Source organism: Onychomys torridus, chromosome 1 (genome assembly GCF_903995425.1).
Source record: "Onychomys torridus chromosome 1, mOncTor1.1, whole genome shotgun sequence".
Classification (NCBI taxonomy): domain Eukaryota; kingdom Metazoa; phylum Chordata; class Mammalia; order Rodentia; family Cricetidae; genus Onychomys; species Onychomys torridus.
In genome coordinates, this window is record NC_050443.1 from 48,036,174 (window position 1) to 48,056,382 (window position 20,209).

At 43.8% G+C, this 20,209-nt stretch overlaps 1 protein-coding gene across 3 annotated transcripts in view; it reads left to right on the forward strand.

Annotated features, from left to right (window-relative positions):
- The window catches only part of Ttc23 (tetratricopeptide repeat domain 23), a 99,480-nt gene that overhangs the window by 36,990 nt on the left and 42,281 nt on the right, over positions 1-20,209 (forward strand). For all 3 annotated transcript variants that reach the window (XM_036169592.1, XM_036169600.1, XM_036169608.1), the window contains exon 6: positions 9,135-9,312. In XM_036169592.1, coding sequence (XP_036025485.1) covers positions 9,135-9,312 — 178 coding nt within the window. The remainder of the gene's footprint in view (positions 1-9,134; positions 9,313-20,209) is intronic.

The window sequence follows — 20,209 nt, forward strand, 5'->3', positions numbered from 1 at the left end:
ACGGAATCTCTGCCTGCTCAGAATGAGACGCTTTTTTTTTATCCCATTGTGCAGGAGGTATACAAAGATGAGGCCCTGCGTCTGATATTGGTTGCGTCTGTTGAGACCTGATTAATGCGTCAGTTGTTAGTGTTGAGCGCTGTTGCTACAAAACACTGAAGTGCCCTCTGCCAGAACCTGGCGCCACCTTAGGAGTGCTTGCCAAAGCGCAATACCAAATGTTGACAGCAGGTGGCAAGCTTTGCCCACATCTGTGTCAAACCAACCTCAAGAATTTAAAGACCCCGTTACACTCTTTGGAGATCCCTTTGGTTATAACAGAGTTGTTTCCAATGTTGCCACGTCCTTCCTTTCTGATTCTTCACCCTGGCATTTTCCAAAGAACTTGCGTGTTTAAAAATGCGTGATTTTCATTTAATCTCTTCGCTCAGTGTTCTCATGGAAATAGGAATATTTTGTCCTAATGGACTTACTTTAGAAAGAACAAGGCTTTGGTTTTGGATGCATCTGTAGTTACACTTGAACTGTGTGGCATTTTCTTTCACAAGTCTTGGGAATGGAAGGCCAGGGGAAGGTCTCGGGCAGCCTTTGGATTTCTGCCCCTCTTAAAAGGACATCTTCCAGTGTGTCCTCTTCTTCTCTGCCCTTTTATGGTGCCCTCCAGGCTGGCCTGACAGATCATTCAGGCTGCAAAGTGACTCATGTTCAGGCTTCCACCCCTGCAGGAGGGTGGGGCTTCTCCCTCCATGCCCCATCCCCTCCCTGCTTTACCACAGCACCCCTGAATTCAGTAGTGACTTACTACTAACTTACAGCGTGTCAAAGTGCCTGAGTTGTTTCCATTAGAAAATCAGTGAAAATGGGACAGCTTTCTCCCGGTGCTCAGCCCCGTGTTCTGTTCTGGGAACTTGCACATAGATCCCTGAGATGGCTACTTATCTTTTATACGTACAGGTGTGTGAGCCCAAATGCACATGTATCTTTAAAATAACCAGGTGCCATTGCTGGTGGTGATATACTGATGGTCCACTGCCGGGCCCAGCTTTCTTTCTCTGTGACATCATGTTTGGAGTCTTCCCCAGCTTGGCCCATGCTGTGCTGATCCAGCCCAGGAATGAGCAAACACTTTTTCCCCCCAGCATCAAGAGGGCCACCTGCCAAGTGTCATAATGTGATTAACCCTGTGGGCTGTGAGTCAGTGCCCTGGGTTCAAGTCAGGGTTCATTCAGACCACCCCACGGGAGGATGTGGACAAATCCCTGCTTGCTGTGTGTTTCACTGTCCTCTCTAGACACTGTAAGAAGGACAGGATCGCAGAAGGTAGCTGTGAGGATTAAATAGGAACTAGATTAAAACACCTAAGCACATGGTAGTCCCTCAAAAGAGGACAGGATAAATGGGGAGGAGAGGAGGGGAGGGGAGGGGAGAAGAGGGGTGAGGAAAGGAGGGGAGGGGAGAGGAAAGGAGGGGAGGGGAGAGGAAAGGAGGGGAGGGGAGGGAAGAGAAGAGAGGAGGGGAGGGGAGAGGAAAGGAGGGGAGGGGAGGGAAGAGAAGAGAGGAGGGGAGGGGAGAGGAAAGATGGAGGGAAGGGGAGGGGAGAGAGGGGAGGGGAGAGGAAAGGAGGGGAGGGGAGAGGAAAGGAGGGGAGGGGAGAGGAAAGAGGAGGGGAGGGAGGAGGAAGAGGAGGGAGGGAGGGGAGAGGGGAGGGGAGGGGAGAGGAAAGGAGGGGAGGGGAGAGGAAAGATGGAGGGGAGGGGAGGGGAGAGAGGGGAGGGGAGGGGAGAGAAGAAAGGAGAATAGAAGGCCCATTAGCTGCCAGTTACTGATCATCTTCTGAGGCAAGCTCTTGAATATATTGTTTATTCCACCCTCAGTCCTTACTGCAAGGTGGACACTCTTATATTCCCTTTTTCATAGGAGCTAAGGCTGGAAAAACAGGGCATCTTTCAAGGCACACCATGGGGAAGTAGCCAAACAGCCTGCTCTTCTCTCTCTCTCTCTCTCTCTCTCTCTCTCTCTCTCTCTCTCTCTCTCCCTTCTTCCCTCCCTCCCTCCCTCCCTTTCTCTCTCTCTCTCTCTCTCTCTCTCTCTCTCTCTCTCTCTCTTTTTCTTTGTGCTTTGAGACAGAGTCTCACTATGTAGCTCTGGCTATCCTGGAACTCACTATGTAGGCCAGGCTGGCCCAGAACTCACAGATCTTCCTGCCTCTTCTGTTTCCTGAATGCTGGGATTAAAGGCGTGCACACCACTAGAGCCTGCTCTTTCCAATCAGTGTCCGGGCTGCTGTGCACAGTGCGGAGTAATTCACTAATGCTGAATGGCATTCTGGCAATGTGTTCAGCAGAAAGCTTCGTCATACATGGAGAGAGGCACAGATGCAAATCTTTTCAGATGCTGACTCTTGGAAATCCCACTTGTCCTCTTTGGAGAATGGGTTCTCATCATATTGTTATCCCTAGCTGCATTCCCTCACCGCCCTTCCCGTTCACTGATACACAGTGCTCTCTCCCCAAACCCGGGAACTTCCAAGAGGAGGAGACTCTGTGGCTTCAGTAACACTGGCGGAGGCTGCATGGTGTAGTTTGTGTGGAGCAAGTCTGCATCCCTATATTAGATGTCATGTGCTCTGTGGAATGACTGGATATATTTTCATTCAATAAAATATGCCATGGTGTAAGTTGTGAACCTGCCAAACATACTGTCACATTCTGTTGTTCAGAATTCTCTGTCTTTTCATCTGTCTGGTGTTTCCTCAAGCTACCAAGCGCACCACAAACACACTAGATGGTGGATCCCCAAACATTCCCCACAGCAGATAGAAAGGGACAGGGGAGAGCATTGCTGCCCCACAGGTCACACAGGAGAAACTGGACACAAGATTCCCAACCCTGACTGATGCTTAAGTGAGTTGGAGCTGGAGGGAAGACTAGAATTTGGTTCTTGATATAAAACTCATTCGATTCCTTTTTTATTAACTACTCTGTGAATCTAATGTGAGTATGTTTTCTGTTTTGCCTTTGAGTTTCAGAAGGCTCTGTGGGTTCCATTAGCATGGTAGCCGCATTCCTGCCTGGGTTTAGTGGTGAGGCTCTGTAATAGCGGGCACCACCAATTACACAGGGCGACAGAAAAGGCTTTCTGTGACTCACTGTCCAACAAACAGCCTGTTGTTCTTGTTTGTCTTTAGAGAAGTATTTGGAGCACATAAAACTGTAGATAATGTTATCCAGATTCCCCTGTGCATGTGACCAAGCTCACAAAATAGAAAAAAGTTAGTCAGGCGGCCTCCACGGGCCTTATGGGCATTTACCATATCAGGCTGAGCATTTTTCTGATCGTGTAGCCAAATATATATATATATATATATATATATATATATATATATATTTCCTTTTCTATTTCAAACTTTGTGTTTAAGTCTCCCTCTGTAGCTTGCTTTTTTTTCCCCTGATAGCATTCCCATACCTTCTGATATGTATCCCCGTCTGTTTTCCTAATCGCTTCATTTTGAGTGATTTTCCTTTGAGTTTTGCCTGATTTAGACCAACTGTGAGCACTGTTCACATGACCTCATTATGTCTCTTCAGACACATATGCAAGATGGCGTCTGAAGTGTCTGCCTGGGAGGATAGCCGCCTCTGTGTCAAGTGTCCATGCCCTCCGGCTTTCCAGGTTTCCCACACTTTCCACTGGTTTATGTCCTCCTTAGCAGGCTATATGAATTCATGTTACCCCTTCTCTCTGACAACATTTAAGCTGCTTTTCTTTGCTGAGCATATAGATGCAAATAATGTGATTACTTTCCCTCAGTTCTGTGAGGTTAAACACCTCTTCATGTTTCCTAAACACTTGGAATGTCTGTGCTGTGGATTATCTATTCCCTTTTAAAAAAAAAAAATTACTTGTTCTTTTTGTTTGTTTGTTTGAGGCAGAGTCTTGCTATGTTGCCTTGGCTGGCCTGAAAATTGCTCTGTAGACCAGGCTGGCCTCCAACGCATAGAGACCTACCTGCCTCTGCCTCCTGAGTGCTGGGATTAAAGGCATGTGGCCTCACGCCTGGCTTATTCACATCCTTCTATGGGGTTGTTTGCATTACAAGATAACCCCTAGGCATTCTTCATCCTTCTGGTACCATTGGCTGCAGGTGTCTTACATGCTGTGAAGGGCAGCTCTATCTTCCTTATGCTGTCCCCAGGCCCTGGAGTTGTTCTTGGTATTGTTTTATGCTTATTTGTGTGAGTGGCTGGAAATCGAACCCAGGGCCTCGTGAATTCTGGACCATTGAGCTGCACCCCCAGTGCCAGGATTTTCGGTTTTTCCTGTGACTAGTTCATCCACCTTTTCGTTCTGACATGTGTCTCATAGAAGAGGCACTTCCCTCACTGGAGTGCAGGGTTACATACTGTTCCTTGTGTCCTCTCAAACATTTCAAAACTGTGCTCCATAAACTTAAGCTCATGATTTATGTGGGCCTTTGTATACATGGCTTGAGGGCTCTTGTTTCACATATTTTTAAATTATGTTCACCTATCTTCTCTTAATTTTGATGATGAAAATGTGTTATTCTTATAGTAACATTCTGATTTTTTTAGTTCGGCCGGATTTGTAAGATTTCCTGACTCATCTGCACACTGTTTTCCATCACTTTGAACTGATCTTTCCAACTCCCCATCTCCCTGTTGTCCGTGGTGAGAAGGGATGTTAGAGCCGCGATGTCACTGTTGAATGCCCCGTCCAGCGGGGTTTCAACTGGGGCGACCCACCTATGGGAGCAAATGAAAGGAACAGGGGGCACGAGAGACGACAGCAAGACAGGATTCTGATCAAGCTGCCAGTTTTATTTTCCTCCACAAGGCTTATATGTCATAGGAGAGGAGGGGTCAGGAAGGAGGGAAGGGGAAGGGATGTGGAAGGGGTGCAGAATGTGGGAGACGTGCAAATCGTGCAACTGCAAGATGTCTGCTAAGGTCACTGGTCAGGGGCCATTTGTTCTGTTGCTAGGCTACCTGACCATGGAATGCTCTTTTCGTTTGGTTGTCATGGCACCTGACTGTGGAATGTTCTTATCCTTGGGAGCCTCCGGTTAGTAAACAGGTGTTACTGCTCTGGGGAAGGGTAGTGGTCTTATACCTTGTTCTCTGGCCCAGCTAGTACTTTTCCATGGTTCATGTTTGGTTCCTGACGTCTTGGTCCCTGACAGTTGAACCCGTTTCTTCACAAGGACAACCTTAGCTGTTGCCTGCAGCATATGAGTTGCAGGGAGAGAGAGAGTAAAGGATCTGATTTGTGTGGCGGGCTTCGGGGAGGACCCCATGCTCCCCACAACCTGACTAGACAGGTTCAGATGAGGAAGCCTCAGAAGTCTGTTCTTGCCCACACTCCTTGGGTGCGGCAGTTAAGTGTGCACCTTCTGCTCCTGATGCAGAGCTGGCGGCCAATGCTCCGCCCTCAGCCTGTACTCTTTTCCTGAGAGGTGAGTGTTAGGATGGTCTCTGGACACTGAAACGTGACATTGCTTTTTCTAAACGTGGGACGGCGTGCTGTTGGCAGCTCACGGCAGGTTGTTTGTGGCCTGCATCCTTACACCCCGCCTCTGGAGGGAAGAGATGCCGTGAGCTGAGTCCATGCTGACATGCCCCATCTCCATCTCTCCTACTTTCTCATTCATTCCTAACTCCATTCTATAGCGTGTGCCCAGGCACACATCGTCTTGGCGCCTGTGTTTCTCGGTTTTGCTCCTGTGACTTCTCCAGTACACTTGGAAGCAGGGGATGTATGCTCTCCTCCCTGGACAGACTCGGTCGTTTCTGTCATAAGGAAGGGCAACCTTGCCTGAGTTCTTGGCGCAAACTGGATAGAAAAGAAGCTGAAGTCATTTAGGAAGCATGTTTCTAGAATGAAAACAAACTTACCTTGTAAAGATATAAATATTTTAGGCTATTTGGGCTATATGATCACTGTGACAACCACTTAAGTTTACCGTTGTTGTTCCAAAGCTGTGAAATGCAAACAAATAAACCTTCAAGTCAGCAGACTTGACCCTCCCACCGGAGCTTGCCAGCCCTCATTTTTTTTTTTGTTCCAGCCTTGTCTACCAAGAATCTAATTATCTGACTAAGCAATTTCATAAACATATTTAGACTGTATTTCCGCTACCAAGGATCTCTGTGAGCTATCTCTACAGAAGTAAGATTCAGCGTGGAAAGATAATGATCACACACACATTTCAAGCTCATCAGGAGTGCAGAGGTCAAACTCAGTTGGGTTGCCCATTAATCTCCCCCCCTCCCCCGCATCAGAATTGCTCTGAGCTCTAACCTTGCTGGATCCAAGCATGCATCTATCCCTGACCTCTTCCTGTGTTTAGGCCTCTTTCTGATATTAGACGACATCCACACTCACAAGCCATCAGTTCAGATTTTTAGTCACACACACACACACACACACACACACACACACACACACACACACCAGGTGCATGCCAGTGCCCTCCCAGACCAGAAGAGGGTGTCAAATCCCCTGGAACTGAACTGTGAACCACCCAGTGTGGGTGCTGGGAACTGCTCTCAGGTCCTTTGAAACAGCCGCAGTGACCTTAACCACTGAGACACCCTGCCCTTTATCTTATCATGCCATTGAGACCCCAGATCTGAAAGCTGTCTTTCCTTCTATCAGTTAATTCCTTTGTACGGCAAACAGACTTGAAAACCACCCAGAGGCTGAGTGAGAATGGGCCTGCTTTGTGGTGTCTGATACCTGTGCCATGGGAGCTGAAGCATCCCTTGTACTAAAGCTGCTGGGCGGAGAGCAGCATAGGAGCGATCGATGTCTTTCATTAAGAACCTTGGACCTGGGCTGGAGAGGTGGCTCAGTGGCAAAGAGCCTTGGCTGCTCTTCCAGAGGTCCTGAGTTCAATTCCCAGCACCCACATGGTGGCTCACAGCCATCTATGATGGGATCTGGTGCCCTCTTTTGGCATGTACGTGTCCATGCAGACAAAAGCACTCATACATAAAAATAAATAAATAACTTTGGACCTAAAGTTATTCCACGAGAGAAATGTATCTAACAGTCTTAATATTTTGAAGACGAATATTGTAAATGTCACTTGTCCTGCTTGCTAAACAGTTTATAGGGACATAAGTTATTGTCCCAGGAAACTAAGACTGTTTTCCATTGTCGCCTGTACTTCTAATGTTGAAGTAGCATTATATATATATGCACACACATATATACATACACATAATACATATGTACACACACATATACACATATACATACACACACACACACACACACACATATATATATATATATATATAACTAACATATAGAAGAGACTTTGGGAAATTTAAAAAAAAAATCATAATTAAGAGTAGTAAACCGGGTTGGGGATTTAGCTCAGTGGTAGAGTGCTTGCCTAGCAAGCGCAAGGCCCTGGGTTGGATCCTCAGCTCCACAAAAAAAAAAAAAAAAAAAAAAAAAAAAAAAGAATGATAGCCGGGCGGTGATGGCGCACGCCTTTAATCCCAGCACTCAGTAGGCAGAGGCAGGTGGATCTCAGTGAGTTCGAGGCCAGCCTGGACTACAAAGCTAGTTCCAGAGTTCCAGAACAGCCTCCAAAGCTACAGAGAAACCCTGTCTCGAAAAACCAAAACAAAAAACAAAAAAACAAAAAAACCCATAGTAAACCATTCACAATTCATTTGCTCAGAGAGGATGATCGCTGGCATGTTCATGATCATCTCTTGTGACATCCCTCTGTGCATTTGTACCCATTTAAATTAGCTGTAAAAATTTCACATGCAGGAGCTAATGCACAAAATGGCTTTAAAACCTGCTGTTTTACTAACAAACATGAAATGGGTGTGTCTGGGCTAATAAAGTTCAGCGTTCACTTTAATGGCGCTTTGGCCTTGTACAGCAACATACTCTGACTGTGACCTGCATGGACGGTCCCCTGATGGTGGGTTTGAAGTGCTTTGTACTTTTCTGTTATCACTATAGCAGAACTAAAGTAAACACCCTTGTGTGTTTCTCCTGTCCTGCTGAATATCTCTTGAAACTCAATTCCTGTGCTATCGGCAGGGTCAGTGTGTGGGCATGACCATTTGTGCATAATCTTGGTACTGGGGAGTTTTATTCAATTATAACCTCCCCAAAGTTAATATTTCATATCATCAGCAATACTAGAAAAGATATCTCTCCCCCTCCCCTTCCTCCCTCTCCTTCCTCTTCTTCCTTCCTCCCTCTCCCTCCCTCTCCCTCTCTCCCTCTCCTCTATTACTCCCTGTCATATTCTCTTGACACAGGATCTCCGGGAGTCTTCTGTTTGTGCCTCAGAGCTCAGAGAGTGCACAGCTGCCTCTGACTTTCTCCTTGGGTGCTGGGATCCAAACTCAAGTTCTCATGCTCACACACATGTTCTTACCCACTGAGCCATCGCTTCACCCGCCGTGGACAATTTTTTTTCCTGGGATTTTGAGACAAGGTCTCCACAGAGCCCTAGCTGTCCTGAACTCACCATGTAGACCAGGATGGCCTTGAATGCCTCTCTGGTGCTGGGATTAAAGGTGTGCACCACTGTGTCCAGCACCATATTGGACAATTTCTAAACAGATCAATTTTCGGGATCTCAGCATCCTTTATGATTGTCATCACTGAAATAATATATTTCTTTAAACTGAAACACCTACGAAGCTCTTAGTATGTGTCAAGAGACTCTACTAGCTACTTTCATGAATATGAGTTAATTTAATATTCATAATGACCCAATGAAGCAGGTACTGTTGTTACTCTTAATTTAGAGGTGAGGAAGCTGTTTACAGGTGATTAAAAGTCATGAATCTGGTGAATGGGAAGCCAGCACTTACTTAACCCTTTCTGGTTTTCCCAGAATCAATCCTCCTGACCATCATGCTCTGCTTCCTTATGGAGGAGAAGCAAGCATGCAAAGAAACAAGCCTGGGCACCAGGGTCCAAAAGGCAAATCCTATCAGATCAAGTAGAGGTAGAATGGTAACTCATTTAAAAGTAGTCCCTTTGGTTTTTGGTTTGGGTTGGGTTGAGTTTTTTGTTTGTTTGTTTGTTTTTGGTTTTGTTTTGTTTGATTGATTTTTTTTTTTTTTTTTTAGGCTGTATCAGGGTCAGAAAAGATCAAAAGAAGCTTTGCCCTTCTATCAAAAGGCTTTGGAATATACTGAGATCGTCAAAGATGAAAAAAGTCTCGACTGTGTACCAGTACTAAGGGAACTGGCAGGTGTGGAGCAAGCCCTGGGATTCCACGATGCTGCTGTCAATCATTTCTCACAGGTAAGGTGCAGTACACTGGCCACCAAAACTGTGCTAGACATACGAACAACAGAAGCTCTCAAAATGCCTGGCCCTGTCATGTGCTGAAGATCTTAAAACACTTGGTCAGCATGGATGCTGAGCAAAGATTTTCTTAGAAAACTAAGCAGGTGAGTGCAGGGTGCCAGTCCCTGCTGCTGACTGCATGTTCCACGGACAGCCTGAGACACTGTTTCTCACATCACATGGAGGACTCAAGTACTTTTCCCAGGTGAAGTTTCTTTGTCTTTTTTAATTCATTTAAAGCTCATGCTACTAAACTGACTGGTGTCAGTTTTGGAAGGGAAAAAGATGTACTTTTATTTTTTTTTTTTAAATTACATGTAAGTTTGTCTGTGTGTGTGCATATGTGTGTGCACCCTCGGAAGCCAGAGGAGGCATCATATCCTCTGGAGCTGGAGTTACAGGCAGTTGTGAGCCACCTGACATGGGTCCTGGGAACCAAACTCAGGCCCTCTGCAAGAGCAACATCTTAATGTCAATGACAGTGTCATGACTGCTAAGTCATCTCTCCAGCCCTATAACTAGGCCTTTTATTTCCACTCCAACATCGTTGCCTGAAGAGATCTAAAGGTATACTGCTGGTTGGCATTCTACTTTGTCATTGTGAGATTCCTCAGCATGTCTGTCATTCAGGGTTCTCCAAAGAAAATAGAATATGTACAATTGCTACAAATAGAATCTGGAGCAAAGGAGGAGGGGGAGAGAGACAGGGAGAAAGGGAGAGAAGTCTTAAGGAACTGGTTTATGTACTTTGGGCACCAGCAAGCCAGATATCCCCAGGACAGTACAGAGAGGCTGGAAATGGGAAACTGTAGTGTGTTTGCTCTTAAGGGCAACTGACTGGCTGAAGGTCATTCATGTGGTTGACAGTAGTCTCCTTTACTTAAAGCTGACAATGTGAACTATCTATAAAATACAGTCTTAAAACACCTGAACTGGTGTTTGACTAAACAGCTGGGCACCAGAGCTGCACTGGTGACATCTGGAACTAACCACCACAGCGAGTCAGGTTGCTCTGGATCACATCTGCTCAAAGCACCTTTTTACGTTTTTCCTAGAGTTTAAAATATGTACTAAACCATTCCTGTTATTTCCAGTGAGATAATAATGACACTGTACTAAGAATATATTATAACTATGTCTTGTAAATTTTGTCTGACAATTTATACTCCCACTCACAGTACGTTGGAGTGCCCCAACCGCTCACTTTATCTCGATCATCTCTTTTCATCATTAATACCGCTGTGTAACGTATTATTTCCAGCTTATAGATAAGGAAGACAAGAATTAGAGAGGTTGAGTGATATGCCCCAAAAAGACATCACTCAGATTCAAAACTAGCATTTAAAAAAAAAAAAAAAGAAAGAAAGAAAGGAAGAAGCAAACAAGATCCTTCCACCTGATTTGTAGAGGTAGGACTGGGGAGAGTATGCCAAGCCTGCGGGGTTGGGGAGGAAGTCACTTAGGAGGCTGCCAAGACAGGCAGAGGCAGAGCATGAGGTGGGTTTGAAGATGGATGAAGACACTGGGGATGGAGGAAAGTAGGTCATTTGAGACAGGTCTGGGAGGCAGTGTAGATAGGCCATTGAAATGAGGTGTAGTGGCGTAGGAGGAGGATGGAAGCAGGTTCTCGGATTTCTGGGAGTACAGACCACTGAGGGCATGCTGGTACTGTTTGCAGGAGAGGCAAGGTGAGCAGGTGCTAGGGAGAGGTGGACTCCAAGTTGGATGATGAGTCTGTGATGCCCGTGAGGCAGAAAAACACAAGTGACAGGCATAGTTAGAGGTACCTGAAGCTGAGGGACAGGTCTACCTGGACATGGTGTTGTCTTGGGAGAGGATGGCTCACCTTAGTGTCTAAAGTGCTGAAGGGTGAGGCAGACTATCCCCAAAAGGCCTTCATAAAAGGTGAGATGAAGATTGGCCCCTTAAGTGTGATGTCATCTCCCGGGCCATAGGGGTGATAAAAACAGTAGATGGGCATCCTTCTGATAGGGCATTGCAAGTCCTAGGAAGAAATCCTGACAGCAGTTAGAGATTTTCAAGCAGGGAAATGGGATCTGATTCCCAGTCTAAAAGGACTGCCCCGAGGGAGGGTGAAATAGACGATGGGATATAAGCTGAACGGTAGCTTCACGGGCCCACAGATATCACAGCAGTCTAGGTAGGGAGTGAAGTTAGCCCCGATCCAGGAGGCCAGTGAACATGGACAGATGTGGACAGGCTTGAGAGACGTGAGTAGTAGGAATGAATGGCAGGCCGGGTGGCAGCTGCCGTGAGCCAAAGAGTCAGAGTCGTGTTTTACCAGGTTGTGTGTGTGTGTGTGTGTGTGTGTGTGTGTGTGTGTGTGTAACAATAATTCTGGATGTTCTTGTGTAAAAATAATTTGCTTCAGTCAGCTTCCAGAAGTGAAAGTGCTGAGAGAAAGGACATGAATATTTTATAATTCTCGATTCACTTTGGCATCCTGCCAGAGAGTTGTTTTGATTTATTTAATCATTAGAGTGGCATTTTAGTGCCAATGATGCCCCTGTATTAACACATTATTAGAACCCAGTTCCGCAGCTTTCACCAGAGCTCACTCCCACTGCTTCTTGTTCTGTGGGTCTGACAGACATGTAAAGATGTGTATCCACCAGTGCAGACACATACAGAAGAGCTTAACTGCCAGAACGGTCCTCCCAGCCCTTCTGATTCCTCCTTCCCTGCCTCAACCTCTGGCAACCACCAATTGCTATAGTTTGCCTCTCCCAGAATGCTGTGTGGTTGAAATCATGTAGGATGTGCTTACACTGGCTTCGTTCACTCCGCAATACATTTACATTTCCTCTAATAAGTGTTTATGGCTTAAGAACACCTTTCCCACCAGGCATGGTGGTGCTTGCCTTTAGTCCCAGCTCTCAGGAGGCAGAGGCAGGTAGATCTCTGAGAGTTCAAGGCCAGCCTGGGCTACAGAGCAAGATCCAGGACAGTCAGGCTGTTACACAGAGAAACCCTGTCTTGAAAAGCCAAAGAGAGAGAGAAAGAGAGGGAGAGAGACAGAGACAGAGAGAACACTCTTCATTTTTAGCAATGAATATTTGATTTACCCATTCATCTATTAAAGGACATCTTAGTTAATCTATCATTCCTTAATTCTGTATGACGATGCTATAAAAATCCTGCAGGTTGTTGTGTTGTGAGGACATATGTTTCCCACACTCTTGGGTAAATTCTGGATCATATGGCAAGAACCATTTTGTAAGAGACTGTCACATTGCCTTCAGAGAGTGGCTGCATGGTTTTACATTTTTGCCAGCCATGTTCCTTTGCATCTTCTACAGCACTTGGAGCTGCCATTGTCCTGGGTGTGACCACTCCAGTAGGTTCTGCTGATGGATTGATGTGGAGAATCTTTCTGGGTTTGCCATCCAGCATCTTCATTAGAGAGGTGTTTATTAAGTAAGGTCTTTGCTATTTTTAAAATCAGGTTTTCTTGCTGTTGACTTTTAAGAGTTCCTTCTATATTTTGAGTAAGTCTTTATCAGAAGTATCTGATATCGGCAAATATTCACCCAGATTTGCCATTTTATTCCGGTGTTGTCTTTATCAGGGCAGAGTTTGTTTTTATTTGAATTTTTCATCTCATATGTGTTTGTTTGTATGTAGATGCACACATGCCATGGTGCATGGGTAAAGGTCAGAGGACAACTTGCTGGAGTCTGGCCTCTCCTTTTACAATGTGGGCTCTGGAGATAAGCTCTGGTCCTCAGCCTGGGTGGCAAGAATCTTTACCCATTGAGCTATCTCACTGGTCCAGAAAATTACAATTTTAATGACATCCAACTTATCAGTTATTTCATGTTCAGTGTTTTATCTAAAAAGTTATAAACCCAAGGTCATTGACATATTCCTATAGTTCTGTGTTTTACTTCTAGGTCTATGATCCATTTGAGGTTAATTTTTTACGAAGAAGGTGAAATCTGTGTCTAGATGCATTTTATTTCGTTTGAATGTTCAGTGACTCCAACACTGTATGTAGGAAAGGCTGTCTGTTCTCCACTGTGTTGCTTTGGGCTTTGGTCAAAGATCAGCGGGTCTAACTCTGAACTTGTGCTCTGTTCTGCTCACCCCTTTGTGGCACTGTTTCCACGTCAGGGAGTGCTAGGTTCCACTTTCAGACTTTGTTAGTGCTGTGTTGACTGTTTTCAGTCTCCTATAAACTCTGGAGTCACTTGTCAATACCCATAAAATAGCTACTTTACATTTCGACCAGCATTGTGCTAGGTCTCTAGAATTGACATCTTAAGAGCATTGCGTCCTTCTGTGTGAGCACAAAATGTCTCTCTGTGTGGTTCTTTCAAAAACTTCCTTTTCTCCCAGTTGTAGTTTTATAGTTTTGTCACATGGATACCACACTTGTTTTGTTAGATTTCAGTTTCAAATCCAATTATAAATGAAGTTGTATTAAATATTTCAGTTTGCATTGATGGTAATGCAAATGGTGTTGTTTTGAATTTCATATTCCTCTTTGTCTGTTGGTGGGTGTATGGAAACCATCAGCTTTTACTATAAGTGCTTCTCAGGCCCAAGATTTTTAAAAGAACAAAAAAAATTCTTTCAGCATTTATTTTGCATTTCATCTGCAAATAAAGACAGTTTATTTCTTCACTCCCAATCTGTACACTTTTTATCTCATTTTCTTGTCCCATTGCACTGTTCAGAACTCATGGTTAGCAAAGCAGTGATGGGGAAACCCATTTCTAAAACTCAAAGAAATCTATCAAGTGATACCATGTTCAGATTAATTTCAGCAGGGGCCACAACTTGTAACCAAACTCATTGGGATGAAAGTGGCTTCTCCAAGACCCAGTATTGCCAGTGTGTATGAAAGGTCTGAGCTCAGTTTAGAGAAGCATTGCCAATCCGTATCCCATAGTGTGCTAGTGCATCCCCGGAGCCCCTGGCTCTTCCCCGGAGCCCCTGGCTCTTCCCCGGAGCCCCTGGCTCTTCCCCGGAGCCCCTGGCTCTTCCCCGGAGCCCCTGGCTCTTCCTAGAAAACCTTAAATAAAAGCAAGACATGGTAGTTCAAGCTGAGAAGTTGGTTACATTGGTTTACAATGTGGTAGATATGCCAATGTGGATTTTTTTTCCTTGAGTAGGGAACCTTATAGTCTGTGAGGCACTAGAGTTGTTGTGAGGACATATGTTTCCCACACTTTTGGGTAAACTCTGGATCATATGGCAAGAATCATTTTGTAAGAGATTGTTGCCTTCAGAGAGTGGCTGCATGGTTTTACATTTTTGCCAGCCATGTTCCTTTGCATCTTCTACAGCACTTGGAGCTGTAGTCAATGGTTCCTATACTGCAAGGTAGGCCTCAGTATAGGAACCATTGACTTATAGGAATGCACACGTCTAAAAGTATGAACTGGAAAAGGGAATCACATATGAACGTGACTTTCCAGAATATCAGGGTTCTTGACTCTCAGAGAGCTTGGAACTGTAAGAGTGGGAAATGAACTAGCTGGCGCCTCTTGTTGTGAGACCCATATTCACCATTTGTGGTCCTTCCCTGTGTTCGTTTTTCCTATCTATAAACACGTGTACATATATATGTATATGGCCAAGGGGATGGCTGCCTACTTTGGAGGGGCCAAGGGCATGGCTTAGCAGGTAACTATGCTTGCCACCAAGCACGAAGACCCAAGTTCAATCCCTAGAACTCACACGGTGGAAGGAGGGAACCTACCTCCACAATTTGTCCTCTGACCTCTACATACAGGCTATGGCATGTGCATTCCCGTATACTTACACATACGTGCACACAAGTTATATCAAAGTGTAACACAATTTTAAAGCATTTTGAAAATATCTTGTCCCTTATTCTGAGATATTTCAGTGTGTTTTCTGTAAGGACAAGAATAGCCACAATACAGTTATGAAACATAGGAAGTTTAACATTGGCATAGGTCAAGTTCCACTTTGTTAATTATCTCCATTCTGCCCTCCATGATTTTTCATCCAGTACAGATCCAGTAAAGGATTGTGTGTTGCATTAGGTATCATGGCTCTGGTCTTTAATCCAGAATAGTTTCTCCCTAGACTCTGCCTTCCATGACACTGAAATTTCAATATATATTTATAGATGCCAGACTTTTGTAGACTGTTTCTCAGTTTGAGTTGTCTGATGTTTTCTCATGACTTGATCTGAGTGACATGTGCCCAGATAGAACACGACAAGGGGTGTGTGTGTACTGCATCCAGAGACACAGTGCCCACCTGTCCCACACTGATGACATTCATCACCCTGTCATGGTGATACGTAGTTTCTCCACTGTGTAGTGACTGTTTCCTCCCTCTTAACTAATTAGCATTCTATATTATTCTCTCTGTCAAATATTTCTCTCTAGGTTTAACATCTGTTGATAACTCTTTCCTAACACATTCTTATCAGTGATAGTTGTAAAATTCTGGTTTTCTGTTCTATCATCCCTACTGCATTTTTCAGTTGACATTCTGCTGTTAGGAATCATCCTTACTTTCTCCCCACCAAGTAAGTAATAAATAAATAATAAATAAATAAACATTGTATATATAATGTTTATTTATTAAATCAATTATTTATTTTATAAATCAAGCATGTGGCAGAGAGAGCTAACTAAGAATGACATTGGCTTTTGAAACCTAAAGCCCACTCCCAGTGACACCTCCTCCAACAAGGCCACACCTCCTAATCCTTCCCAAGCAGTTCCACCAACTGGGGACTGACTGTCAAATATATGGGCTATGGGGGCCATTCTCATTTGAACCACCACAGAGTGAGGCTACTAGATCAAGCACAGTACGTTTTGCTGGTTTTCTATTATTGCAAAATGAATTGCTATTGCTCTCTCATTTTTAGTTGTGTTACTCTTCTGAGTTGCCTTTCAGGGGCACGTGCCATTTGTATTTCTACTCATGTGTATAAGAACACCAGTTTCCCCATAGCCTGTTTCAACAAAGTGTGTTGTCGAGCTTTCAAGTTAGTTCCAATTTGATGGGTGAGAAATGACATTTCAATATAGCTTAAATTTACATTTCTATTTTTAAAACTGGAGTTGAATATCTTTTTATATGTTAAAGGCACTCTAATTCTTTCTGTGAATTGTCATTTTGTGAGACTTATTCATATCATTTGCCAATTTATAAATGGATTTTTAATCTAGTTTTTCATATCTGTTAAAGGTTCTTTATATATTACAATATTGATCCTGGTATCCATGATACACGGTGTAAATATTTTCACCCAAATTGTCATTTGTTTTTAAATTTGGCTCATATTTTTATTGAGATCATTTATTTATACAACATTAAAGCTATTGTCTTAAAGTATATAATTTAGTGGTGTTTATATTTACAAATTTTTGCAACCGCTGTCTAGTTCCATAGAGTTTTTGAGAAACAATGCAGCCATTAGCTACAATTTCTCATTTCCTCCCAGTAGCTGTCAGTTTACGCCCTGTGTGGCTTTGCCTGTTCTGGACATTCCACATAAACAGTCGGACAATGTGTGGCCTCTTGTGTCTGACTTAATATGTTCATAGTTTATTCATGTATAGCATTTGTACTTCAGTCCTTTTTATGTAATTCACTGTATAGACATACTAGATTTTTGTCAACTTACCTTTGATAGCCATTTGGGTTGTTTGTACTTTGGGGCCATTATAATTAGCGCTGTCCAAGCATTTATATTCAAGTTTTATACGGACACACATTTTCATTTCTCTTGGGTGTAAGACTGGGAGTAACCACTGAGTCACATGACACCTCAGCTTTGAGGAGCCACTAAGCCGTTTTCCAAAGTCATGTCAGTGTTTTAGATCCCTACCAATGAGGTGTTCCAGTATGAGGGTTGCCACTCCCCTATTCCTCACTGACACATCTGTCGTCTGTGTTTTTAACTGTACCTGTGCTGTTGAGTGAAGTTATATTTGAATGTATTGTCAGTTTTAACTCCTTTGATTACTAGTTGTGTATCTTTTTATGCTGGTTGGCCACTTGTATACCTTTACTGGGCAAATGTTGATTCAAATCATGTGCCCGTTTAGACAAGCCTTTGCTTTTTCATTGTTCCCTAGGAGTTATTTATATATCCTGGTGCTAGAGCCTGGATGCCCATCTCCTCCATTCACTTCAGACTTTGTCCTTTCAAGTGCAAATGCTTTTCATTTTGATTAAACCCAATTCATCTGTTTTTGTTTGTTTGTTTGTTTTTTTGGGGTTTTTTTTGCTTTTGCTTTTAGCCTTACATCTAAGAAACCATTGGATTTTTTGTTTGTTTTTATTTTTTGGTTTTTGAGACAGGGTTTCTCTATGTAGCCCTGGCTGTTCTGGAACTCACTCTGTAGACCACATAGGCCTTGAACTCAGAGTTCAGAGACAGAACTCTGCCTCCCAGGTGCTGGACTAAAGGCATGCACCACCACCACCACCACCACTAGGCTGAGAAACCACTGGATAATCTAAGTTCATGAAGACTTGTATCTATGTTTCCTTAAAGTGGGTCACAGATTGTAGTTCTGACACAGAAGTCTTTGAGTTTGTGTGGTCTGACAAAGGGTCAACTTCACTCTTTGCACTTGGCTATCTGGTTATCTCAGCCCACCATTTATTAAGAAGCTTATAAATCCACCATGGAATTACCACAGCACGCTTGTCAAAATCAAACGGCCCTAAATACCAGGGTTTATTTCTAGACTATCAACTCTATTCTCTTGACCTATGTTTTGAAATCAGTAACTGTAATCTTACTTTGTTATTCCTTTTCAAGAATGTTTTGACTATTATAGTCCCCTTGGATTCTCATATGAATTTTAGGGTCACCTTGTCAATTTCTGCACCTCTCCCCCACAAAATATTCCACTGGAATTTTGAAAGACACTGTATTAAACCTGCATTTAAGTTGCCAAGTGTGGCCAGACTAGCAGTATTATCTTTCTCAATCCATGAACATAGACATCTCTCTCTCTCTCTGTCTCTTTTTTTTTTTTTTTTTTGAGCTGAGGACTGAACCCAGGGCCTTGCGCTTGCTAGGCAAGCGCTCTACCACTGAGCTAAATCCCCAACCCCATTTCTCTTGTTTATTTCAATAGGTTTTATAACTTTAAAAGTGTAAGTGGTTTTGTTTGGTTGCTATTGTGGGGTGTGTGTGTGTGTGTGTGTGTGTGTGATGTATATGTGGTGTGAGTGCAGGCTCACGTGGTGGTCAGAGGACAGCTTTTAGAAGTGATGCTCTTCTTCCTCTGTGGGTTCCCGGGACCAAACTCAGGGTGTGGGTCTTGCTTAGCAGATGCTTTCATGTGCTGTGCTGGCTAGCCAGCCCCGTCTGTTGCATTTGTGGCTGTTTTAAGAAGACGCGTCTTGGGGTTGGGGATTTAGCTCAGTGGTAGAGCGCTTGCCTAGCAAGCGCAAGGTCCTGGGTTCAGTCCTCAGCTCTGGAAAAAAAAAAAAAAAAAAAAGACATGTCTTAACTTCTTTTTCTCAGTATTCACTGACAGAAAAAAGAAATGCTTTTTAATGTCTATCTTGTGTATCGCAACCTTCCTGAGCTTACTGGTGATCTTTATTTTTGATTCATTTGTCTCTGTATGTTCAAATTTCTATCTTCTATTATATTTAGATTTTGAGTCTGAGTTAGAAGCATTTCTCTCTACCTGGGTTATAGAGGAATTCACTTGCTTTTAGAGTCATTGGCAAGTTTGATAGTTAACTGTTATTTTCATTTATTTTTAAGGTTAATAAAAATTAAAGTGTGTTTTAAATAAAGAGAGACTTGGCAAATCACACATAACATTGAATTTGAAATCAGAAAATCGGGCTTGGAGTCCAGACTCCTTGTTTCCAAGCTCTTTGATTATAGACTGGTTACCCGGCCTTTTGACAGTAACTCGACAAAGACACTCTCTGCCTCACAGAACTGCTCCAGGTTCCAAAGCACTAAGTGCCTGTGGACTCTCAGGCCTACTGCCAGGGCAAGCTACTTTTACTTATTAATAATAATTATTAAACACTTACCATTGTTCCCTTTTTCCTAAGGAGATTTACCTGAGGTATGGAAGGGAACAGAGTGGCCACAGGTCTCCAAGGGAACCACAGGTAATAGGCATTTATTAACTACACACAAAGAGGTTCTGTTATCTCCCCAGCTGGTTTTCTTTCCTCACTCCTTTGGAGTGAGAGAAACACAGAGAGAGAGAAAAAAAAAGTTTTATTAGAATGCAGAAAAGTTCCACAGTATTTTCAGAAGTAGCCCATTAAGATGGAAAGAAGAATGTCCCTCGGAGCCACTGCACAAGGGAAGGTAGCAATTCCCGGAACTTAAAAGGAATGCCACCCGCCAGCCCGACACTGTGGCAGGGCTAGAGAGAGCCAAGCATGCTCCATTTTATGAAACTCCTCAATGAGAGATTTCGGTAATCACCTTATTTTCTTATCTAAAGAAAAAACAAATCACAACGCTTGGTTGGTGTGGGTGCCGCTGCTTTTGGTCTGTTTGCAGGGGATGAAGGCTGCTGCCCCACTGGCTTGAATCTCTGCTTCGCCTCTCGAGCACTTGAGCACAGTTTTCAGGGCAGCTCGGCCACAAAAATAGGGAACTTCGATTTGCAAAGTATGAAACCAGAGCATTTGTCCTCGGGCCAGAAGATACTGCTTCGGTCCCCACCTGTGGTCGCCCAGGGTGCTGACAGCTGGATGCTCACACCTGGCTCCAGACGGTCTGTGGGCGGCTGCACCTCTCACCAGCTGGGCATCCACTGTGGATTCACCACAAACACAATTCATTTATTAAAAATAATCTGAATAAGGCTCCTCTATTTTTTTTTTCAAATCTCTG